Source organism: Bufo gargarizans, chromosome 1 (genome assembly GCF_014858855.1).
Source record: "Bufo gargarizans isolate SCDJY-AF-19 chromosome 1, ASM1485885v1, whole genome shotgun sequence".
Taxonomy (NCBI): Eukaryota; Metazoa; Chordata; class Amphibia; order Anura; family Bufonidae; genus Bufo; species Bufo gargarizans.
In genome coordinates this window covers 67909906-67934865 of record NC_058080.1, presented here as the reverse complement: position 1 = coordinate 67934865, position 24960 = coordinate 67909906, and the positions used below count along the sequence as shown (strand labels likewise).

Here is a 24960-nt window from a genome sequence, read left to right as displayed (position 1 = left end):
GCAGCTCGATCTTTGAATATCTCCCACCACTCTGACTTAGTATCACAGAGAACCAGTAAAGGTCCCTGACTCTGAAGGAAGTCCTCAAAGGATTGTCTCACCTCTGCTTCCTCCAAGACACCCGAATTCAGCTTCCAATAACTTCTTCCCATTTGGGGGGATTCTGAAATATTCAGAGAAAACATAATCAAACAGTGATTGGAGAATTCCACCTCCACAACCCTTAAGGGCGAAAAGGTAGCCTCCTCCTTCAAATAAAACCTATCTATTCTAGACCTGATCTGACTACCTCTATAGAAAGTGGCTAATGTGGACATCCTCCAGACGAGCCTCACTAGCTACTCTATTCAGAAAAATACTATCATAAGTCAGCCGGTTTCTGGTGCCTCCCCTGTCTTGGGGCCTTGTGACAGTAATAAAGTCCCCACCAAAAACCACCAGCCGGCTTGTAAAAAGGAAAGGCTTAATCCTCATAAAGAGACATTTCCTGTCCCACCTGGACTGGGGCCCGTAGATATTGATCAGGCGCAGTTCCTGTCCCTTCATGAGGACATCCAAGATCAAACACCTCCCCATTTCTAATTCAATTACTCGGTGCGGTAAAAAGGACCGCCACTCCGCTATACGGCTCAGCCGCAAGAGACCAGTAGGAGGGCCCTGGTCTCCACTCCCTCTTGGCTTTATAAATCGCTGCCAAATCTGGCAGCCTGGTCTCTTGCAAAAACAAAATGTCAGCTTCAACACGGCTGAGAATTAATGGTCGCCAGAGCCAGCAGAGCGGGTACCGCCACAAAGAGTAATTAAATTAGACGGCCTTCTTCCCATCCTTCTCCCCTCTCCCGGGGCTGCCTTCTAGAGCAGCACGACCTCTCTTGAGGGAGATAGTGGTATCCATCTCTGCCACCACCACCTCCCTCTGCGCACCACTCCTGGCTTTCTCAGTCTCAGGGCCCGGTTTTGCCACCCCTCCTGAGGACCTTGCATCCCCACCAGAGGGGTGCGAGGGGCCCCCTGAAGGCTCTCCCTCCTTCGCCCCCGGCCCCTCACCTTCAACCTCCTCCTCAGCAGAGGAGGCAGAGGTCTCATCCAAGATGAGGTACCGGTTGGAGAGCTCCAGAGGGGAGCCGGTTACACCTTCCTGATGCCTCTCTCTCTGCCTCTGCCGGGACGGGTTGTTCCGGTTCCTCACTGACCCCTTAACTCCACTGCCTTTGCTAGTACCCGCCTCAGCCGAAGGGACCTCCCGGCCTGCTCCTGCATGAGCTCGAGCCGCATTGGCCTCAGAGAGAGGACAGCGACTGAAGGGATGCCCGAGCTCCCCACACAGGTTGCATCTAATCTCCTCACAAGATGCAGCGAGATGACCTGTTCCCCCACACAACGCGCACTTCTGGTTAGGCTGCCCCCTGTAGAAAACCAAGATCCTGTCTCGGCCGATAAAGGCAGATGATGGAATGTGGGAAACTGTACTGCCCAGGCTCCTAAGCTTGATATTAAACGTCCAGGCACCCGACCAAATGCCAATCTCGTCCAGGTTTTTAGCTGGCATTCCCTGGACCTCTCCGTACTTTCCCAGCCAGGTCATGATGTCAATACAAGAGAGCGACTCGTTACGGGTCAGAACGGTCACTCTCTTGACCTCACTCTGGCGGGTTATCGCTTTTGCAACGAAACCACGCCAGTCCGGCATGTTCTTCACCAACTCATATCCGGACCAGAAGAGCTCAAGCCCCTCTGGCCGGACAAAACTGACGTCAAACTCCTTGGAGCCAAAAGGATGGATCAAGGCAAAGATGTCAGTAGCCTTGAAACCCATCCCAAGCAGGAGCTCCACTATCCTCTTTCTAGTAGGGCAAGCTTCATCGCTACTCCACTTGAGACAGACCACATTCCGTGTGGCTCCAGGGCCGGTTGTGGGTGAAGACCAGGTGGTCTCGCCCCCGTTCTGTTCTCGGAAGGTCCGAACGCCATGTCTGTTGATCCAGAATGAACATTCCACCTTCTCTCCCTCTACGGAAAAGGAGCTCTCCCCCTTTTTGAGGGCCTCTAACAGTCGCCGCTGCAAGTCACCATTACCAGGCCCTGAGAGTGAGGAAGCCAAAGAGGCCAGGCCCTTCCCCCCTACGGCCGCAGCCACACTGGCATAACTTCTGCCAGGCGCCACGGATGCAGGAGGGGCAGCAGAACCGGCTCCCCCCCCCTCTAACTGCCTCAACTGTCGCACCGGATCCCTCTGAGGGGGCCACATGGGGGGACCCCGCCACTTTTCCAGCAGCAGGGCAACCCCCCGCATTCACCCCCCCATCGGGACCCGGAGCGACCCCTAAACTAACACCCCCTCCACAACCCTTTTGGGTGACCACTTTTTCAGTAGTCACCTTTACAGGGACTATCTCAATCACATTGGACCCCATACACTCTGCTGGGCCAGCTGACACTTTATTTACATCATTTACATTGCTTTTATTTACATTGCTTTTATTTATATCATCACTTTTATCCTTTTTACCCTTCTTATCCTTCCCTCTGCTACCACCTGCCCCACACAGAACCTGGGCACTGGTGGTCACTACCCCGACCTCCCCTGCGCTTGATTCAGCACTGGGGGCAGAGGCAGAAGCGGAGGGAATGACACCGGTGGCCACATAGGCGGCCATGGAGGAGGGGGAGACACATCCCCTCCTCCTAACAGTTGTTCTTCTTGAGAAGCGCCGTGCCGTGGCACCACTGCGCTCAGCAAGCCAATGCTTTTCACTCCAAAATTGTCCTTTAGGAGCGCTCTCAATCTCATCCAGGGACACACCGACAGACACGCCCCCTGGCCCGCCCACCACCCCCGCAGCACCGCTCTCCGCCACCAACACTGTGGCGCAGGAGGGTGGAGCAACGGGCACTACCGGAGCAGCGGGACCGGAGGAGAAAACAGGGAAACCTGGAGCCTTCTTTATGGGAGAGACGGGAGGAGCGCCGGCCACGGAAGCCGCCCCCCACCACGTCACTCCGCCGCAGGTCCACCACACACCAATTCAGCATGTTTAGGACCGCGGCGGGGACGGGCGGGGTTAGCCGCTGTAGCGGATTGTATTTAGCCTGGCCTGTTTGGATCATGTAGGACGACATTCGGTTGATTGTATGACTATGTATTGTAAACTGTAATGTTTACTGTGTTGGATGCATTGCTTTTCTGTGCCTCCTCCCCTCCCCCTTTATTTTTCCTGTCCCATTCTTTTCCCAGCAGGGTGTGGTCTCAGGGACACTGGGAGACCAGTAATCTAGCTGTTCTGTCCCTCCTCCATCTCCCATCAGCCCTTGCTATTGTCTGTCCCCACCCTTCCTTGTACCATGGTCATCTATGTGCCCCATTGTATGTAAATAAGGCTGTTGGGGGGTTTAAAGTGTGTGCCATGTCCAAATAAAGTTAGTTCTGCTCCTGATGCTGTGTGTCGTCCAGTCATTGGGATTGCTGTTGGGATATTATTGGACTATTTTGCCTGCTGGAATTACTACTCTATGGATTTATGATACTTGTTCCTGAGCCTCACTGGGATCTTAGGTGGAGATTGGCTGTGGAATATCAGCTCTCCGCTACATTGGTTGGCAGCGCTGGGATCCAGACTCACAGAGGAACAAGGATTAATGGAGATTTATTAGTCCACTTTAAAACGATCCACACTTAAAGATCTTCTGGAAGCAAGAGGTATTTCCGCCAGCAACAAAACAAAGGCAACACTTATCTCTGAAATAATGGCAGAAATCCGAGCAGAGGATGATTCGGTCACTGCACAGAGGGACGAGACAGATGGAACAGAACAAGCAGAGTTCCAAAGGCAGCTCTTATTCAGATTGTCATTTTATGGGGAGAACCCACCAGTGGAAATTATCTCCAAGACAATGACAGAGGTTCAAGCATTTATAACGCGGCAAAGGAGACCACAAACACCAAGCCCAGCAGTGTCTATGGTGCAAGAGGGTAAGCCAAAAATTCCATACCAGGCATTTAAAATGTATGTAGAAGCGGAGGAAGATATAGATGCATTCCTCCAAGACTTTGAAAGACTATGCTACATAAAATACATATGGAAGATTGGGTACCCATCTTAGCAGGACGGTTAACTGGGAGGGCAGCTGAAGCCTACCGTACGATACCAGATATGAAAATTAGGAATTACAGCCGTGTCAAAGAGGTTATCCTGGCCCGATATGCTATGACACCAGAGGCATACCGGAGACGGTTCAGGGAATTGGAAAAAGCTGAAAAAGACTCGCATGCAGAATGGGCTTGCCGTTTACAAAGGGCAGCCCTCGGATGGGTACAGGCGAACCAGGCACGGTCCATGGAGGACCTATTACAAATGCTGCTACTAGAACAGTTCTATGATGGGATACCCGCAGACCTGCAGGAATGGGTGAGAGACCGTAACCCCACGTCTATCACAGAAGCAGCTAAAAAGGCTGATGACTATTTGGATGCCCGCAGGCAGCACAAGCTTGTGGGTGTTAAACCAGCTGTGCGACCTCTAGGGGGAAACCAATTTTCAGCTAGCACCAACACACCACTGAGACCGCTACCCCCACCAGCTCCTACAGCGGCTCAACCGAGGTTTCGCCCACCCTCCTCTGTGCAATGCCACCAGTGCCAGAGGTGGGGACACTACAAGCGGGAATGCCCGGAGCTTAGAGACCGATCCACCTGGATTTGACCAGGACCACCACCACCACCGAGAGCAGCAGCACACCACTATCAGGAGGAGACACCCACCGCTTATGGCTCTGCAGTTCCAGTCACCACTATAGAACAGTGGGAAGTACTCCACGAAGCCAACCCACTACAAGCACAGGCGGATAATCGGCAGCACCACAGGCAAACAGTATACCTGGAGGGGAAACCTTTGCAGGGACTCAGAGATTCGGGAGCAACCATAACCTTGGTCCAAAGCCACTTGGTCGCGGACAAAGCTAAAACCAATAAGACTGTGGCTGTCAGGGTTGCTGGGGGAGCCGTATATCGGCTGAATACAGCAAGGGTTCATTTGCATTGGGGTGCGGGGTCAGGGACTGTGGAGGTGGGGTTGATGCCCCAATTACCCGCAGAGGTGATACTGGGAAATGACCTGGGAAAGCTCACATCTGCATTTGAGCCACAAACCACAACCACTGAGGAAGCACATCCAGTGGTCACCAGGCAACAGGCCCGCACCCAGGACTACAACACACTGCCGGAGGTCCAGGTAAGACAACCTTCCCCTTCCCTAGACTGTGTCCCTTGGGCCCCTCCTGACGAATTTGCGGCAGAGGTGATCACAGACCCTACTCTACAGGTATATAGAGACAAAGTCACCTCTGACCAACCGGGGCGGAGGGGGAAAGATTTGTATGGGATAGGCAGCTATTATACAGGGAGTCAGACAAGCAGGTAGCTGGGTCAGACCCGATCGTTATGAGACAGCTAGTTGTACCACAGAGGTACCGAGCCGAACTGCTCCGGATAGCGCACAATATTCCGTTATCCGGACATTTGGGGGTCAGTCGTACTAGATATCGGCTGACCCAAAGTTTCTTTTGGCCAGGAATTAGCCAGGGAGTACGCAAATATTGCAGCACCTGTGATACGTGCCAGAGGGTAGGGAAGAGGGGGGACCGGCGGAAAGCAAAGTTACACCCGCTACCTATAATTGAGGAACCGTTCCATAGAATAGCCGTAGATATAGTAGGTCCCCTCCGGAAACCTACCCCCTCTGGCAAGAGGTATATTTTGACGGTGGTGGATTACGCCACTCGCTACCCAGAGGCCGTAGCCTTGACAAACATCCACGCAGAAACCGTGGCAGAGGCCCTGATGCAAATTTTCTCCCGGATGGGATTACCCAGGGAGATCATCTCGGATCAGGGTACTCAATTCACTGCAGAGGTCACCCAGCACCTCTGGAAATTTTGCAAAATCAGACCTATAATCAGTGCCCCCTACCATCCTCAGACCAACGGGCTCTGCGAGCGGTTCAATGGCACCTTAAAACAAATGCTCCGAACCTTTGCTGAGACCCGAGACTGGGAACGATTCCTGCCTCACCTCCTCTTTGCTTACCGGCAGGTGCCGCAGGAATCCACAGGATTCTCCCCATTCGAATTGTTGTTCGGGAGGAGAGTAAGGGGACCGCTGGACTTAATTAGGGAGCATTGGGAGGGAGACAGGAGCGCAGCCGGCACCCCCATTGTACCATATGTGTTGGCGCTCCGAGATCGCTTGGAAGCTCTAACCAAGACGGTAAAGGAAAACCTCCAGGCGGCTCAGACGCGCCAGCGCACATGGTACGATCGGGGCGCCAGGGACCGTAGCTTCCAGGTTGGGCAGAAAGTTTTAATTTTGAAACCTGTCCGACATGATAAGTTACAGGCCGCCTGGCAAGGCCCTTATAAAGTAGTGGAACAGAGATGTGACACCACTTATATAATTGGCCCCTGCGCAGGGACCGGAGGGCGACGAATGCTCCATGTGAACATGATGAAGCCCTGCCAGGAACGCTCAGAAGAGGTGACCGCTATTTGTGCACCCAGCTCTGAAGAGTTTGACAGTCTTCCCCTGCCAGATCTACTGGGGGACGGTCAGCTGTCTGGGGATTTAGGAGAAGTTGTACTGGGGGACCGGCTGAGCCCACAGGAACGTACTGAGGTACAACAGCTGCTAAGAGAGAAGCAGGAGACCTTCTCCAATGTGCCTGGGTACACTCCTCTGGCCACTCACAGAGTAGAAACCCCAGGGCAACTACCCATGCGCCAGACCCCGTACCGCATCCCTGAAGCGGTGCGAGAGAATATGCGTAAGGAGATCGACGAGATGCCCTCAGACAGCCCATGGGCATCTCCGGTAGTCCTCGTACCAAAGCGGGACGGTACAACCCGCTTCTGCGTAGACTACCGGAGGTTGAATGAAAAGACTGTATCAGACGCTTATCCGATGCCCAGGATAGATGAACTGCTAGACCGGATGGCCAGAGGCCAATACCTCACTACTATTGATCTGTGTAAGGGGTACTGGCAGATACCCCTGGCTCCGGACGCCATCCCTAAGTCAGCCTTTGTCACCCCATTCGGCCTATACCACTTTAAGGTTATGCCATTTGGGATGAAAAACGCTCCGGCTATGTTCCAGCGGATGGTGGACCGACTTCTAGATGGGTTCCAGGACTACACCTGTGCCTACCTCGACGATATTGCAATTTTTAGCAATACCTGGCAGGAGCACTTAACCCATATAGGAGCGGTTCTAGACAGGATTAGGGAGGCCGGTTTGACGTTGAAACCGGCCAAATGCAGTATAGGAATGGCCGAGGTACAGTACCTGGGCCATCGAGTGGGTTGTGGGAAACAGAAGCCAGAACCAGCCAAAGTAGAGGCTGTAGCCCAATTGCCTACCCCTAGGACTAAGACTCAGGTGTTGGCATTTCTAGGGACCGCAGGATATTACAGAAAGTTTGTCCCCAATTATAGCGCCCTGGCCAAACCCCTTACTGACCTGACCCGTAAGAACCTTCCCCGCCAAGTAACCTGGACCCCGGAGTGTGAGCAGGCCTTCCAACATCTGAAAAATGCACTTATTAATGCCCCTGTCTTGGCAGCTCCCAATCCAACTAAACGTTTTCTTGTTCACACAGACGCTTCTATGTTTGGATTGGGGGCAGTGCTGAGCCAAGTTGGGGCCGATGGCGGAGAACACCTCGTGGCTTACATCAGTCGCAAACTGTTACCCAGAGAAGTAAGCTACGCCGCCATCGAGAAGGAATGCCTGGCTGTGGTGTGGGCCCTAAAGAAGTTACAGCCGTATTTATATGGACAGGCTTTTTCCCTGCTCACGGATCACAACCCGTTAGTATGGCTGAACCGGGTGGCTGGGGACAATGCCAGGCTGCTGCGCTGGAGTTTGGCGCTGCAGCCTTTTGACTTTAATATTCAGTACCGCCCAGGCAAACAAAATGGAAACGCTGACGGGTTGTCGAGACAAACTGATTTGGAGAAATGATCCGTGAGCACCCCGGACATCCCCAAGCCGATCCGTGCTGGATCAGACTGTGTATGCCGGCTTGTGGGCAAGGGGGAGCAGTGTAGCGGATTGTATTTAGCCTGGCCTGTTTGGATCATGTAGGACGACATTCGGTTGATTGTATGGCTATGTATTGTAAACTGTAATGTTTACTGTGTTGGATGCATTGCTTTTCTGTGCCTCCTCCCCTCCCCCTTTATTTTTCCTGTCCCATTCTTTTCCCAGAAGGGTGTGGTCTCAGGGACACTGGGAGACCAGTAATCTAGCTGTTCTGTCCCTCCTCCATCTCCCATCAGCCCTTGCTATTGTCTGTCCCCACCCTTCCTTGTACCATGGTCATCTATGTGCCCCATTGTATGTAAATAAGGCTGTTGGGGGGTTTAAAGTGTGTGCCATGTCCAAATAAAGTTAGTTCTGCTCCTGATGCTGTGTGTCGTCCAGTCATTGGGATTGCTGTTGGGATATTATTGGACTATTTTGCCTGCTGGAGTTACTACTCTATGGATTTATGATACTTGTTCCTGAGCCTCACTGGGATCTTAGGTGGAGATTGGCTGTGGAATATCAGCTCTCCGCTACAGCCGCGTCACCGGAAAGCCCCCTCCACCCTCCGAACTCGCCGCCCCCAATGCCTGCGTGTTGGACTTTTCAGTCCCACCTTCTCTCGGGCCGCCCCCAATACTGCAAGTGAGGACGGCGTCCTCCGCCATCTTGGACACCTCGTGTTTTTTCTCCCCACTCCCGTCGCCCGGTCCCACAGCAGAGACCGGGGCTGGAAGGATGGTGGGGGTTGCAATCCAAGCAGCCTTTTCAGCCTGCCCGGATTGCTGGGGGTGAGAAACATACACATATCTCACCTCCACTCTGCTTTTTTCTTTCTTCTTTTTTCCCTTCTTTTTTTTCTTTTCAATATCTTCATCCTCATCTGGAAGTTCTTCTCCAAACAAAAAACTGCCTTCATGGAGCCGGGGTGACTCCAGGCGTTTAATCTCAGCCATGAGCCCTCCCCCGACTCCACTACTTCCACTTTCAAATTCATCTTCTGAGCTTGTGAGAGGCCGGCACACCTGTTCAGCTGTGATCCCAGTGTCCATAGCCTGCTCCTCTTTCCCTGTCTTTCTCTCTGCCTTTTTCTCTGCCTCTGGTTCTTCCTCATCGTCTGGGGGGTCAGCCATTTGCAGACTTCCGTGGGCCATGACGAAAAATCTTTCCTCGTTTTTAAGTTTTTCTTGGAAGGGACCCCTACTTTCCAGTATAATTGCCCTCCTTGCTTCCATTTCTTTTATCTTTTCTTTTAGGACCTTTATCTTCTCTGATATCTCAGGTCTTTTATTTTTTGAAGCCTTGTCCGCCTTTACTCTTTCCAGCTTTATGTCGCTTCTGAGCTTTTTTAAGGCTTTGCCAGCGTCTTCATATTCCCTGAGGTAGGCCGCAATACGGGAGCTGTACATGGAAACTGATTCCTGGGGCCTTTTGATGCTCCAGTCAGTCTCCATCCTCCCTGGCCCACCCCAAGGAACACTCCGCTCACCTTCAGGGTTACCATCCACCCTCCCGGACTTGCTGGTGGTCTTCACAGCCCCGCTTCCAGGGGCTGCAGGGGACACCACAGCATGACCCCTGCTCGATCTTCTGACCGCTGAGACGGATGATGGTGCAGAGGCCGGTAACTTGCCTCCCCTACCTCCCGCCGGCCTACCCCGGGAAGCAGGATCCTGGGTCCCAACTGGAGACATAGCTCCAGGCCTCCACCAACTCCCTAAGGAGCGGCAGGGCCTGGGCTGGGGAGAAAGGTGAAAAACCTCCCCACAAGCCTGGTTCCGCCCAGGGGATTAAGATGTTGGAAATCTCCCTGGGGCCTTAACGAGGTGGAAGTTCAGGAGCTGCAGCAAACACACAACCTCACTCTGTGGCTGCAGGAACCAGCCACGCCCACGCCTGATTCTCTGCTATGGGACCACTCTCCTCTGTCTGGGTGCCGGGGCCTAATTATATGACAATGGACTGTTCCAGTTTTGGCTGACGTGAACCATGATTCTCTGCTATGACATGAAGACTGATTCTCTGCTGACATGAAGCCTGAATCTCTGTTATGGGACCTCTCTCCTCTGCCTGGGTGCCGGGGCCTAAATATCTGACAATGGACTGTTCCAGTGGTGGGTGACATGAAGCCTGATTCTCTGCTATGACATGAAGACTGATTCTCTGCTGACATGAAGCCTGAATCTCTGTCATGAGACCTCTCTCCTCTGCCTGGGTGCCAGGGCCTAAATATCTGACAATGGACTGTTCCAGTGTTGGGTGACATGAAGCATGATTCTCTGCTGACATGAAGCCTGAATCTCTGTTATGGGACCTCTCTCCTCTGCCTGGGTGCCGGGGCCTAAGTATCTGACAATGGACTGTTCCAGTGTTGGGTGACATGAAGCCTGATTCTCTGCTATGACATGAAGACTGATTCTCTGCTGACATGAAGCCTGAATCTCGGTTATGGGACCTCTCTCCTCTGCCTGGGTGCCGGGGCCTAAATATATGACAATGGACTGTTCCAGTGTTTGGTGACGTGAAGCATGATTCTCTGCTATGACATGAAGACTGATTCTCTGCTGACATGAAGCCTGAATCTCTGTTATGGGACCTTTCTCCTCTGTCTGGGTGCCGGGGCCTAAATATGTGACAATGGACTGTTTCAGTGTTGGGTGACTTGAAGCCTGATTCTCTGCTATGACATGAAGACTGATTCTCTGCTGACATGAAGCCAAATTCTCTGCTATGGGACCTCTCTCCAATTGATATTGGTTAATTTTTATTTATTTTATTTTTATTCATTTCCCTATCCACATTTGTTTGCAGGGGATTTAACTACATTTTGCTGCCTTTTGCAGCCCTCTAGCCCTTTCCTGGGCTGTTTTACAGCCTTTTTAGTGCCGAAAAGTTCGGGTCCCCATTGATTTCAATGGGGTTCGGGACGAAGTTCGGGTCGGGTTCGGATCCCGAACCCGAACATTTCCGGGAAGTTTGGCCGAACTACTCGAACCCGAACATCCAGGTGTTCGCTCAACTCTAGTCCCGAACTATTCGCCGGCGAACAGTTCGCGGCGAACATCGCTTGTTTTCGCGTTCGCCGCGGCGGGCGAACATATGCGATGTTTGGTCCGCCCCCTATTTGTCATCATTGAGCAAACTTTGACCCTGTACCTCACAGTCAGCAGACACATTCCAGCCAATCAGCATACCCTCCCTCCCAGACCCTCCCACCTCCTATCAAAAAGAAAGGACAGCATCCATCTTAGATTCATTCTGAAGCTGCAGTGTTAGTGAGAGCAGGGAGAGTGCTGCTGCTGCTGAATGAATAGGGAAATCGTTAGCTAGGCCAGAGTTCTGTGTCCACTCTAGTCCTCAAAGACTCATCTGCTGTAAGGACAGCGTCCTGACAGCACCCCAAAAAGCCCTTTTTAGGGCTAGTACATCAAGCACACAAACAGCACACAAACTCAAAGCCACCATCCTCTTCCTGGTCCAGCATCTTCAGCCACGTCAACCACTGCTGTCCTCCTTGCCCCCTCTCAGGACCAGCACTCCTATCCGCCCTATACGCACAGGTGGATCGGTGGCTGACTCCGCACCAACTGGAGATCGGCAAAGTGGTGTGTGACAACGGAAGCAATTTGTTAGCGGCATTGAATTTGGGCAAGTGGACACATGTGCCGTGCATGGCACATGTGTTAAATCTGATTGTACAACGCTTTGTGCATAAGTACCCAGGCTTACAGGACGTCCTCAAGCAGGCCAGGAAGGTGTGTGGCCATTTCAGGTGTTCCTAAACGGCCATGGCGCACTTTTCCGATATTCAGCGGCTAAACAACATGCCAGTGAGGCGCTTGATTTGCGACAGCCCGACACGTTGGAATTCAACACTCCTAATGTTTGACCGCCTGCTCCAACAAGAAAAAGCCATCAACGAGTATTTGTATGACCGGGGTGCTAGGACAGTCTCTGCAGAGCCGGGTATTTTTTTGCCACGTTACTGGACGCTCATGCGCAATGCCTGTAGGCTCATGCATCCTTTTGAGGAGATGACAAACCTAGTCAGTCGCACCGAAGGCACCATCAGCGACATCATCCCATTAGTTTTCTTCCTGGAGCATGCCCTGCGAAGAGTGCTGGATCAGGCCGTAGATGAGCGTGAAGAGGAAGAGTTGTGGTCACCATCACCACCAGAAACAGCCTTATCAGCATCGCTTGCTGGACCTGCGGCAACGCTGGAAGAGGAGTCTGAGGAAGAGGAGTCAGAGGAGGAATGTGGCTTTGAGGAGGAGGAAGACCAACCACAGCAGGCATCCCAGGGTGCTCGTTGTCACCTATCTGGTACCCATGGTGTTGTACGTGGCTGGGGGGAAGAACAGACCTTCAATGAGATCAGTGAGGACGAGGAACGGGACATGAGTAGCTCGGCATCCAACCTTGTGCAAATGGGGTCTTTCATGCTGTCGTGCCTGTTGAGGGACCCTCGTATAAAAAGGCTGAAGGAGAACGACCTGTACTGGGTGGCCATGCTACTAGACCCCCGGTATAAGCAGAAAGTGCCTGAAATGTTACCGAATTATCGGAAGTCGGAAAGGATGCAGCAGTTTCAAAAGTTAAAAAGTATGCTTTACACAGCGAATAAGGGTGATGAGGTGCCTTGGGATGAAAATGGTCCACATGCTGCTGTATTTAATCTCTGCATGCCGGATGACTTCTCCGCCACCAACTACAGTTCAAGCCGCAATGTTTTAGTGCACTTTCTGCCTGGAAAACATACATTTTTCCGCGGCTGCAACAATACCTAATTTTTCAGGCATGTGTACATGCCTAATTTTTCTGGCCTCTGGTGCTGCACTGTGGCTGCAAAAAAAAAATACATGTGTCAATTCCCCTTCGTGATCATTACCTGGTTGTGGTGAAGGGGCTTGTGTATCACAATGAAGCAATCACCTCTATGAGTGTGTTGGTAATGGCAATGTTGGCACACCCCAGATGATAAGGTCGTTGCTTCGTTGTGAACAGACCAAAAGCGATCGGCTGGATAATTTTGCATAGAAAAAACATTAATTTTCTTTGTGATCATCTAAGGTGATCATTAAAGCCTACTAGGCCAACAATGGGCCCACACTGCAGAATCATTGTTTTCTGGGTCACTTAACTGTCACTGAACTCCCTCAGCACGAACATAGGCTTTGAAAAACCGCCATCGCCTGCAATCTCCCAAACGTGCGCACGAGCATCGAGCATCACTACAACAAGATTGACGCGTAGAGGAATAAAATTTATGTCATGAGTGTGTCAACTCTATTCAATACACGTCCCCTGATAGGGGACATAACAGGGATTAAACTGATAAGAATAGTACTACTTAACACACCACTCATATAGGGAGACACAGTACATTGCACGGCGCACGCGCAGTGCCCCAAATTAGAAGTAAGAGGACCAACCAAGCATCTTTTTCCATCTCCCGGTTCCTAAAATCTATTCCATACACCGGCCCCTGATAAGGGACGTAACAGGGATTAAACTGATAGGAATAGTACTACTTAACACACCACTCATATAGGGTGGCACAGTACATTGCACAGCGCACTTGCAGTGCCCCAAATTGGAAGTAAGAGGACCGACCAAGCATCTTTTTCCATCTCCCGGTTCCTAAAATCTATTTCATACACCGGCCCCTGATAGGGGACAAAACAGAGAATAAACTGGTAAGAACAGATTTTTTTTAATTAAAAAAAAAGAGGACCGCCTATGCGAAGCTGGGTATTTTTTGGCCGCGTTACTGAACGCTCATGCACAATGGCTGTAGGCTCATGCGTCCTTTTGCGGAGGTGACAAACCTGGTCAGTCAAACCCAAGGCAACATCATCGACCTCATCCCATATGTGTTTTTTTTTTTCTGGAGCGTGCCCTGCCAAGAGTGCTGGATCAGGCCGTAGAGGAATAAAATTTATGTCATGAGTGTGTCAACTATTGACAACTCTTTGCGGTTGTCTAAAATCTATTCGATACATGTCCCCTGATAGGGGACATAACAGGGATTAAACTGATAAGAATAGTACTACTAAACACACCACTCATATAGGGAGGCACAGTACATTGCACGGCGCACGCGCAGTGCCCCAAATTAGAAGTAAGAGGACCAACCAAGCATCTTTTTCCATCTCCCGGTTCCTAAAATCTATTCCATACATCGGCCCCTGATAGGGGACGTAACAGGAATTAAACTGATAGGAATAGTACTACTTAACACACCACTCATATAGGGTGGCACAGTACATTGCACGGCGCACGCGCAGTGCCCCAAATTGGAAGTAAGAGGACCGACCAAGCATCCTTTTCCATCTCCCAGTTCCTAAAATCAATTTCATTCACCGGCCCCTGATAGGGGACAAAACAGAGAATAAACTGGTAAGAACAGATTTATTTTAATTTTATAAAAAGAGGACCGCCTATGCGGAGCTGGGTATTTTTTGGCCGCATTACTGAACGCTCATGCACAATGGCTGCAGGCTCATGCGTCCTTTTGCGGAGGTGACAAACCTGGTCAGTCAAACCCAGGGCAACATCATCAACCTCATCCCATATGCGTTTTTTTTTTCTGGAGCGTGCCCTGCGAAGAGTGCTGGATCAGGCCGTAGATGAGCATGAAGAGGAAGAGTTGTGATCACTATCACCACCAGAAGCAACCTTGTCGTCGTCGCCGATTGCTGGACCTGCGGCAACGCAGTGAGAGGAGTCTGAAGAAGAGGAGTCAGAGGAGGAAGGTGGCTTTGAGGAGGTGGAAGACCAACCACAGCAGTCGTCCCAGGGGGCTTGTTGTCACTTTTCAGGAACCCTTGGTGTTGTATGTGGCTGGGTGGAGGAAGAGACCTTCAATGACGTCAGTGAGGACAAGGAAGGGGACATGGCTAGCTTGGTATCCAACCTTGTGCAAATGGGGAGTTTGTGGTTGTGCAAATGGACTGTTTGCGGTTGTTTGCGGTGCGTTAAACGGGGAGTTTGGTCTGTCACTGTGAAGCGGGCGTAACCCTTACACTACCTGATCGATACAACATCATACCTGATGTTTTAAAGCACGTTATTCCAAACAATTTAGGAATGTTAGGTGATTTATGCCATTTATGGATTAAAACCCGAATCTGCGTCAACTACGCAATTTTCCATGGGAGTTTTGCCATGGATCCCCCTCCGGCATGCAACAGTCCAAGTGTTAGTCCCCTTCAAACAACTTTGCCATCACTATTGTGGCCAGAAAGAGTCCCTGTGGGTTTTAACCACCTCAGCTCCTCTAGCTGAAACACCCTTATTGACCAGACCACTTTTTACAATTCTGCACTACACTACATTCACTGTTTATTGCTCGGTCATGCAACTTACCACCCAAATGAATTTTACCTCCCTTTCTTCTCACTAATAGAGCTTTCATTTGGTGGTATTTTATTGCTGCTGACATTATTACTTTTTTTGTTATTAATCGAAATTTAACGAACTTTTTGCAAAAAGATGACATTTTTCACTTTCAGTTGTAAACATTATTCTCTAAATTTATTGTTCTACATGTCTTTGATAAAAAACTGTTTGGGTAAAAAAATATGGTTTGGGTAAAAGTTATAGCGTTTACAAACTATGGTACAAAAATGTGAATTTCCACTTTTTGAAGCAGCTCTGACTTTGTGAGCACCTGTCATGTTTCCTGAGGTTCTACAATGCCCAGACAGTAGAAAAACCCCACAAATAACCCAATTTCGTAAAGTAGACACCCGAAGGTATTCGCTGATGGGCATAGTGAGTTCATAAAAGTTTTTATTTTTTGTCACAAGTTAGCGGAAAATGATGATTTTTATTTTTTTTTTCCTTACAAAGTCTCATATTCCACTAACTTGTGACAAAAAATAAAATCTTCCATGAACTCACTATGCCCATCACGAAATACCTTGGGGTGTCTTTAAAATGGGGTCACTTGTGGTGTAGTTATACTGCCCTGGCATTTTAGGGGCCCTAATGTGTGAGAAGTAGTTTGAAATCAAAATGTGTAAAAAATGCCCTGTGAAATCCTAAAGGTGCTCTTTGGAATGTGTGCCCCTTTGCCCACCTAGGCTGCAAAAAAGTGTCACACATCTGGTATCGCCGTACTCAGGAGAAGTTGGGCAATATGTTTTGGGGTGTCATTTTACATATACCTATGCTGGGTGAGATAACTATCTCGGTCAAATGCCAACTTTGTATAAAAAAAATGGGAAAAGTTGTCTTTGTCGAGATATTTCTCTCACCCAGCATGGGTATATATAAAATGACACCCCAAAACACATTGCCCAACTTCTCCTGAGTACAGAGATACCACATGTGTGACACTTTTTTGCAGCCTAGGTGGGCAAAGGGGCCCAAATTCCAAAGAGAACCTTTAGGATTTCACAGGGCATTTTTTGCACATTTTGATTTCAAACTACTTCTCACGCTTTAGGGCCCCTAAAATGCCAGGGCAGTAAAACTACCGCACAAGTGACCCCATTTTAGAAAGAAGACACCCCAAGGTATTTCGTGATGGGCATAGTGAGTTCATGGAAGTTTTTATTTTTTGTCACAAGTTAGTAGAATATGAGACTTTGCAAGAAAAAAAATCATCATTTTCCGCTAACTTGTGACAAAAAATAAAAAATTCTAGGAACTCGCCATGCCCCTCACGGAATACCTTGGGGTGTTTCCTTTCCAAAATGGTGTCTCTTGTGGGGTAGTTATACTGCTCTGGCATTTTAGGGGCCCTAATGCATGAGAAGTAGTTTGAAATCCAAATGTGTTAAAAATTCTCTGTGAAATCCTAAAGGTGCTCTTTGGAATGTGGGCCCCTTTGCCCTCCTAGGCTGAAAAAAAGTGTCACACATGTGGTATCGCCATACTTGGCATAAGATGGGCAATGTGTTTTGGGGTGTATTTTTTCATATACCCATGCTGGGTGAGAGAAATATCTATCTAAAAGTCAACGTTTCCCATTTTTGTTATACAAAGTTGTCATTATAGAGAGATATTTCTCTCACCCAGCATGGGTATATGTAAAAAATATACCCCAAAACACATTGCCCTACTTCTCCTGAGTACGGCGATACCACATGTGTGACACTTTTTGCAGCCTAGATGCGCAAAGGGGCCAAAATTCCTTTTAGGAGGGGATTTTTAGACATTTTTCTCACACTTTTGGGCCCCTAAAATGCCAGGGCAGTATAAATACCCCACATGTGACCCCATTTTGGAAAGAAGACACCCCAAGGTATTTAATGAGGGGCATGGCGAGTTCATAGAAGATTATTTTTTTTGGGCACAAGTTTGCGGAAATTGTTTTTTTTTTTTTTCCTCACAAAGTCTCCCTTTCCGCTAACTTGGTACAAAAAGTTCAATCTTTCATGGACTCAATATGCTCCTCAGCGAATACCTTGGGGTGTCTTCTTTCTTAAATGGGGTCACATGTGGGGTATTTATACTGCCCTGGCATTTTGGGGGCCCTAAAGCATGAGAAGAAGTCTGGAATATAAATGTCTAAAAAATGTTATGCATTTGGATTCCGTGAGGGGTATGGTGAGTTCATGTGAGATTTTATTTTTTGACACAAGTTAGTGGAATATGAGACTTTGTAAGAAAAAAAATATATCAATTTCCGCTAACTTGTGCCCAAAAAAATTCTTAATGGAGCCTTACAGGGGGGTGATCAATGACAGGGGGGTGATCAGGGAGTCTATATGGGGTGATCACCACCCTGTCATTGATCACCCCCCTGTAAGGCTCCATGCGATCACGTCATCCATGCGCGTGGGGCGCCTGACGTCAAACTGAAGCGCCCCGGGAGCCGCACGGACGGTAAGTATACTGCTCCCCACTACATTTTACCATGGCAAACAGAACTTTAGCTTCCTGGCAGCCATGGTAACCATTCAGAAAATGCTAAACGTCGGATCCGGTAATGCGCCGAAACAAAGTTTCAATGGGCATTAATTCCGGATCCGGCCTTGCGACAAGTGTTCAGGATTTTTGGCCGGAGCAAAAAGTGCAGCATGCTGCGGTATTTTCTCAGGCCAAAAAACGTTCCGGTCCTGAACTGAACACATCCTGATGCATCCTGAACGGATTTCTCTCTATTCAGAATGCATGGGGATATTCCTGATCAGGATTTTTCTGGCATAGAGCCCTGACGACGGAACTCTACGCCGGAAAAGAACAACGCAAGTGTGAAAGAGCCCTAAGGTATTTATATAGACTGAGTGCTATCCCCCTCTAGTGGTGGGATGTATAAAACACACCTAACCAGCCTATGAACAGGGATACAACAGGTTATGTAATGCAGAATGACATGCAAGACAGTAATGCAGTTTACAGTTATTCAGTTATTTTGCAGTTCCCATATGTCCTGAGTGGGACGCTGCACAACTCCTGTGTCCATCTTTCTACACCCAGACAGTGACGTACCGTCAATATAGGCAGACCACGCACTGGTTATGGGGCCCATGAGATTAGGGGGCCCGGCCAGGCTGCATGGCTCCGCCCCCTTTCCGACCTGAATACAGGCTGCATTAGTAACAGTAGAAAGATGAATACCGGCAATGGCTGATTATAATAGGGCGTTTGGGTCAGCAACCCCAGGCCCAGTGTTAATGAGGGGCCCATTACCACCCCAAATGCCCCAGTGCCATTACATATGTACATTTTATTTGGGCACTATGTGCTGCGCTGACAACAGCAGGCTGCGCTGGAGGGAGGGAGGGAGAGGAGAGTGAGCAGCCGCTTTCTCCAATCAGGTAGCAGCTCACTGCCTGATGTGCCCCCCCCTCTGTGACGTCTTTGGTGGAAGTTTGCTCCCACAGCTAGCAGCCCTGTAGTTACTTTTCTCAGCAGTGATGTCCACACGCTGACCCTCCTCCGGGTCCTCCTGCCCTTCTCTTTGCTTGTTTACCCCCAGCCCTGCCAGTCACTTCCTTCCCACTATTCCTAGGCTGGGTGAGAGGTCGGAAGGAAGCAGAAGCGCTCAGCATGATGGAGCAGAGCTGAGGGGAGAGCAGCTGACGGGAAGACGGGCTGTTTGCAGGGTGACTGCATTTCCCGCTGTTAGGGTCAGACAGGAGCCTCAGCTCCGCTGACTGTAGTGCTTATGTATTCTTTCATATGGGACCTGAGGCACGTGCTGGATGCTCCAGATAGACGACCTCTGAGGTAAAAGGATGGGACATGACTGAAATTGCTCAGCTCTGCTTCCTGTTAATAACAAAGGGACACGTTGATCTGTGAGACGGAGACCTAATGCTGTGGACCTGCACAAGATCTGTCCCAGGGGTCCCATTGACCAGTGTGGACAGTCCTGCTGAAGTAATTAACCCTGTAGGCTCTCCTCTGCTTTACACCTATCTAAAAATAAATAAAACTTAAAGGGTTAGGCTACTTTCACACTTGTGTTTTTCTTTTCCGGCATTGAGTTCCGTCCTAGAGGCTCCATACCGGAAAAGAACTGATCAGTTTTATCCCCATGCATTCTGAATGGAGAGCAATCCGTTCAGGATGCATCAGGATGTCTTCAGTCTTTTTGACTGTTCAGTACGGAGATAATACCGCAGTATACTACGGTTTTACCTCCGGCCCAAAAAAAAAGAACACTGTTTTCCATAGGAATGTATTAGTGCCAGTATTAAAAATACTGCAATGCCGGATCCGTCCTTCGGTCTGTAAAAAAAAATAGAAACGGATCCGTCTGTACATAGGACAGACGGATCCGTTCTTGCAATGCATTTATGAGACGGATCAGCATCCACTCTACAGCCTGCTAAACGGTGTATCTAATCCCATCTTGTACGATACTGCCTGCTGTGCGGTGTATCTAATCCCATTTTGTATGACACAGTGCTGAGTGGTGTAGCAGCAGGCTACATAGAGAGGCGCCCAGGGATCTAAGTGCACTTAGTATTATTCCTGGGCGCCGCTCCGTTCGCCCGCTGTGGCCCCCGGTATTTTCAGCATTCAGAGCAAGGAGGAGGAGACGTCAGTGTCTCTCCTTCTCACTGACAGCAGCGCTGTCCAATCGCAGCGCAGAGCCAGGGAGTTTTTTTTTCTCCGTGGCTCTGAGCTCTGCGCTGCGATTGGACAGCGCTGCTGTCAGTGAGAAGGAGAGACACTGACGTCTCCTCCTCCTTGCTCTGAATGTTGAACATACTGGGGGCCACAGCGGGCGAACGGAGCGTCGCCCAGGAATAATAGTAATTGCACTTAGATCCCTGGGTGCCGCTCTATGTAGCCTGCTACTTAGTTCATATTCTTAGGACCCATGAAAGGTCCTCTTTAATTACATTCATTGGTGGTGCAGTGCGCCCCCCCTCTAGTATTAGTATCATTGGTGGGGTAGTGCAGTGCGCCCTCCCGCCCCCCTATTATTAGTATCATTGGTGGCGCAGTGGCCACAGGGTTATATGGTGGCCACAGTGTCCCCTCCCCTTCATTGGTGGCAGTGGCAGTTTACACTGCTGGGGCTCCGATCAGTTACCATGGCAGCCAGGACGCTACTGAAGCCCTGGCTGCCATGGCAATCTCCCTGCTGCTGTGTGTACTACCGTGTTTCCCCGAAAATAAGACATCCCCCGAAAATAAGACCTACTTCCAGTTTTGCCTCTCGCTTTAATAAGGCCCCCCCCTCCCGAATATAAGGCCCCCGAAGCTACCGTAAAGCATCTGACTCATCGATTGGCCGAAGCGTAGCCAGAGCTGTTCGGGCAGTGCAAGGTCTCTTTAAATCAGAGAGCCAGCGCCGCCGCCAGGACAAGCTGCTGCCTGCTGCTTGCTCTGCCCTGACGGAGTCTGGCTGACTCACAATTAGACAGTGAGTAAGTCGTGCGGGGCAGGAGTCGGGCTCATTGTGTGGAATCCGGCCTGCGCGGACACACAGTGGGGGGGGGGGGGGAATGTCTGATAAAGTGGTGGGGGATGTCTGGTAAAGGTGGGAGGGGGTAGGAGACTAAATAGTCCACTGGCACAGGGGAGAGGGATCACTTAAAATGACACAGGGGGATCAGAGGGGGGAATCAAAATGACACAGGAGGATCAGAAGAGGGTACTAAAATGGTAATCCCCCCCCACCCCCCTCTGATTCTCCTGTGCCATTTTGATTCCCCCTTCTAATCCCCCTGTGTCATGGAAAAATAAGACATCCCTGAAAATAAGACCTAGCGCATCTTTGGGAGCAAAAATTAATATAAGACACTGTCTTATTTTCGGGTAAACAGGGTATGCACATGGCAGCATGGAGAGTGTGAAGTCCTAGTCACCCTAATAGAGCTCTATCGGGGTGAATAGGACAAGAGATGAAAAGATCCAGGTTATAGCCACTAAGGGCGAAATGGTTATTAAATAAAAAGCTTAAAAAAAGTTACCGCAAATAAATAAATAAATGCTAAAAGTTTAAATTGCCCCCTTTCCCAATTTTACATAAAAAATTTACAAACAATAAAAAATAAACATATTACATATCACTACATCCGAAAAAGTGTGAGCTATTAAAATATAAAAAAATATTTCTGCTCTGGTGAAGGCCGTAACAGAAAAAAAATCTAAACCGCCAAATTCGCCGTTTTTAGTCACCTTGTCTCCCAAAAGATGTCACTGTATGTGAGAAGTATGTGGGCTGTGTTCTCCTATATGTAGTGCTGGCTCACTACTGTGACCTGTGTCTCATCTTCTCCGTCAAGTGCTTTTTTTAATTATATGCATTTTAAATTTGGCTCCTAAATTTTTTTAGTTTAGGAGCCAATGGCTCCTGGTTATTTTTTTTAGTCTGGAGCACTGAGTGGTTTGCCAATAAATGTTTTCAGCCAACCACTAACCATGAGGGAAAGAAACGTTTTTGTGTTATTATTCATATTCTCTGAACAATGGTTAAGAAATCATAAATTCTGCAAGGGTATGTAAACTTATGAGCACAGCTGTATGGCTATCTTTGGAGTTTACTGCTGGTGGCATGTAGCGTAAGGGGAATTTTCAAAATTTCAAATTTCCTCATTTTGAGGTCTTTGTTATGTAAATCTCCATGTTTATCGGCTCCTTCTTGGCTATTTCAATTGTACAAAGAACCGAGGAGCTTCTCTGATTCTAATTCATTTTCATTTTTTTTGGTCTAGAATGCGAAAGGTAAAGACGAGTGGGGCCAGCTTCTAAAGGACCTGGATGAAAATGGAGACAATCAAGTGGATTTTCAGGAATTTATAACATTAGTTGCTGCGCTCACCTGTCTGGGGCACGAAAGATTTCAACATATGTCTAAAAAATAATTATTTCAATCAATCTGCCTTTGACTAATAAAGTTCAGTATATTCTATTTGTTTCTTTTTTTTGTAGGGTTATGAACAGGTTGATATGGACATATATGATACATGGTGGTCTAGAATGGGTGTGGATTAAAGTGTATCTGTCACCATGGTCAACTCTACTAAACCTAGAACTGACTATTATTTTTTATATGCAAATGAGATGCTTGGGGCACTGAGGGGTTGGCCTAGCCCCTCGGAGGACCATTTCTAATTCTGCCTCTCCCCATTGCCACCCTCTCCCAGTAAGATTAAGAGGGCCAGTCACGCTCACCGGTTTAGTGCCTGGCCTCAAAATCTTGTGCATCCGCTGAGGGCAATACTGCCGGCGCTTACACAGTAAAAATCTCAGAGCAGTTCAATTCTCAGAGTGGTCCCACTAGTAAGATTTCGGGACCAAGCTTCAGAGCAGTGAAGCTGCTTGGCCTTGTAAATCTCACTGGGAGAGGGGGTGAAAAAGGGGAGAGGCAGAGGTGAAGTGGTGCTCCAAGGGCCTAATTTGCAGATGAATAAAAATAATAATTTCCCTGCAGTGGTAGTACCAATTGCAACAAGATATGGCTCATTGTAGTCATCATGATCAAACCTACCAGGAAGTAAGCTGTTTATAGGGTTGGTCACTTTAACCACTTCAACCCCGCTAGCTGAAACCCCCTTAATGACCAGGCCACTTTTTACACTTCTGCACTACACTACTTTCATAGTTTATTGCTCGGTCATGCAACTTGCCACCCAAATTAATTTTACCTCCTTTTCTTCTCACTAATAGAGCTTTCATTTGATGGTATTTCATTGCTGCTGACATTTTTACTTTTTTTGTTATTAATCGAAATTTAACGATTTTTTTGCAAAAAAATGACATTTTTCACTTTTAGCCATAAAATTTTGCAAAAAAAACGACATCCATATATAAATTTTTCACTAAATTTATTGTTCTACAGGTCTTTGATAAAAAAAAATGTTTGGGCAAAAAAAAAAAAAATGGTTTGGGTAAAAGTTATAGCGTTTACAAACTATGGTACAAAAATGTGAATTTCCGCTTTTTGAAGCAGCTCTGACTTTCTGAGCACCTGTCATGTTTCTTGAGGTTCTACAATGCCCAGATAGTACAAACACCCCACAAATGACCCCATTTCGGAAAGTAGACACCCTAAGGTATTCGCTGATGGGCATAGTGAGTTCATAGAACTTTTTATTTTTTGTCACAAGTTAGCGGAAAATTATGATTTTCTTTTATTTTTATTTTTTCTTACAAAGTCTCATCTTCCACTAACTTGTGACAAAAAATAAAAACATCCATGAACTCACTATGCCCATTACAAAATACCTTGGGGTGACTTCTTTCCAAAATGGGGTCACTTGTGGCGTAGTTATACTGCCCTTGCAATTTAGGGGCCCATATGTGTGAGAAGTAGTTTGCAATCAAAATCTGTAAAAAATGACCGGTGAAATCCGAAAGGTGCACTTTGGAATGTGGGTCACTTTGCCCACCTAAGCTGCAAAAAAGTGTCACACATCTGGTATCGCCGTACTCAGGAGAAGTTGGGGAATGTGTTTTGGGGTGTCATTTTACATATACCCATGCTGGGTGAGAGAAATATCTTGGCAAAAGACAACTTTTCCCATTTTTTTATACAAAGTTGGCATTTGACCAACATATTTATCTCACCCAGAATGGGTATATGTAAAATGACACCACAAAACACATTCCCCAACTTCTCCTGAGTACGGCGATACCACATGTGTGACACTTTTTTGCAGCCAAGGTGGGCAAAGGGGCACATATTCCAAAGAGCACCTTTCGGATTTCGCAGGGCATTTTTTACACATTTTGATTGCAAAGTACTTCTCACACATTTGGGCCCCTAAATTGCCAGGGCAGTATAACTACGCCACAAGTGACCCCATTTTGGAAAGAAGACACCCCAAGGTATTCCGTGAGGGGCATGGCGAGTTCCTAGAATTTTTTATTTTTTGTCACAAGTTAGCGGAAAATGATGATTTTTTTTTATTTATTCTTTTCCTTACAAAGTCTCATATTCCACTAACTTGCGACAAAAAATAAAAAATTCTAGGAACTCGCCATGCCCCTCACGGAATACCTTGGGGTGTCTTCTTTCCAAAATGGGGTCACTTGTGGCGTAGTTATACTGCCCTGGCAATTTAGGGGCCCATATGTGTGAGAAGTAGTTTGCAATCAAAATGTGTAAAAAATGGCCTGCGAAATCCGAAAGGTGCTCTTTGGAATGTGTGCCCCTTTGCCCACCTAGGCTGCAATAAAGTGCCACACATCTGGTATCGCCGTACTCAGGAGAAGTTGGGGAATGTGTTTTGGGGTGTCATTTTACATATACCCATGCTGGATGAGAGAAATATCTTGGCAAAAGACAACTTTTCCCATTTTTTTATACAAAGTTGGCATTTGACCAAGATATTTCTCTCACCCAGCATGGGTATATCTAAAATGACACCCCAAAACACATTCCCCAACTGCTCCTGAGTACTTCGATACCACATGTGTGACACTTTTTTGCAGCCTAGATGCGCAAAGGGGCCCACATTCCT

General features: G+C 48.4%; 1 protein-coding gene across 1 annotated transcript in view; it reads left to right on the top strand.

The window, feature by feature from the left end:
- LOC122939960 (protein S100-P-like) overlaps nt 1-22406 on the top strand; it is a 54829-nt gene extending 32423 nt beyond the window's left edge. The window contains exon 2 of the mRNA XM_044296190.1: nt 22210-22406. Coding sequence (XP_044152125.1) covers nt 22210-22359 — 150 coding nt within the window. The 3' untranslated portion in view covers nt 22360-22406. The remainder of the gene's footprint in view (nt 1-22209) is intronic.
- Nucleotides 22407-24960: the final 2554 nt, after the last annotated feature.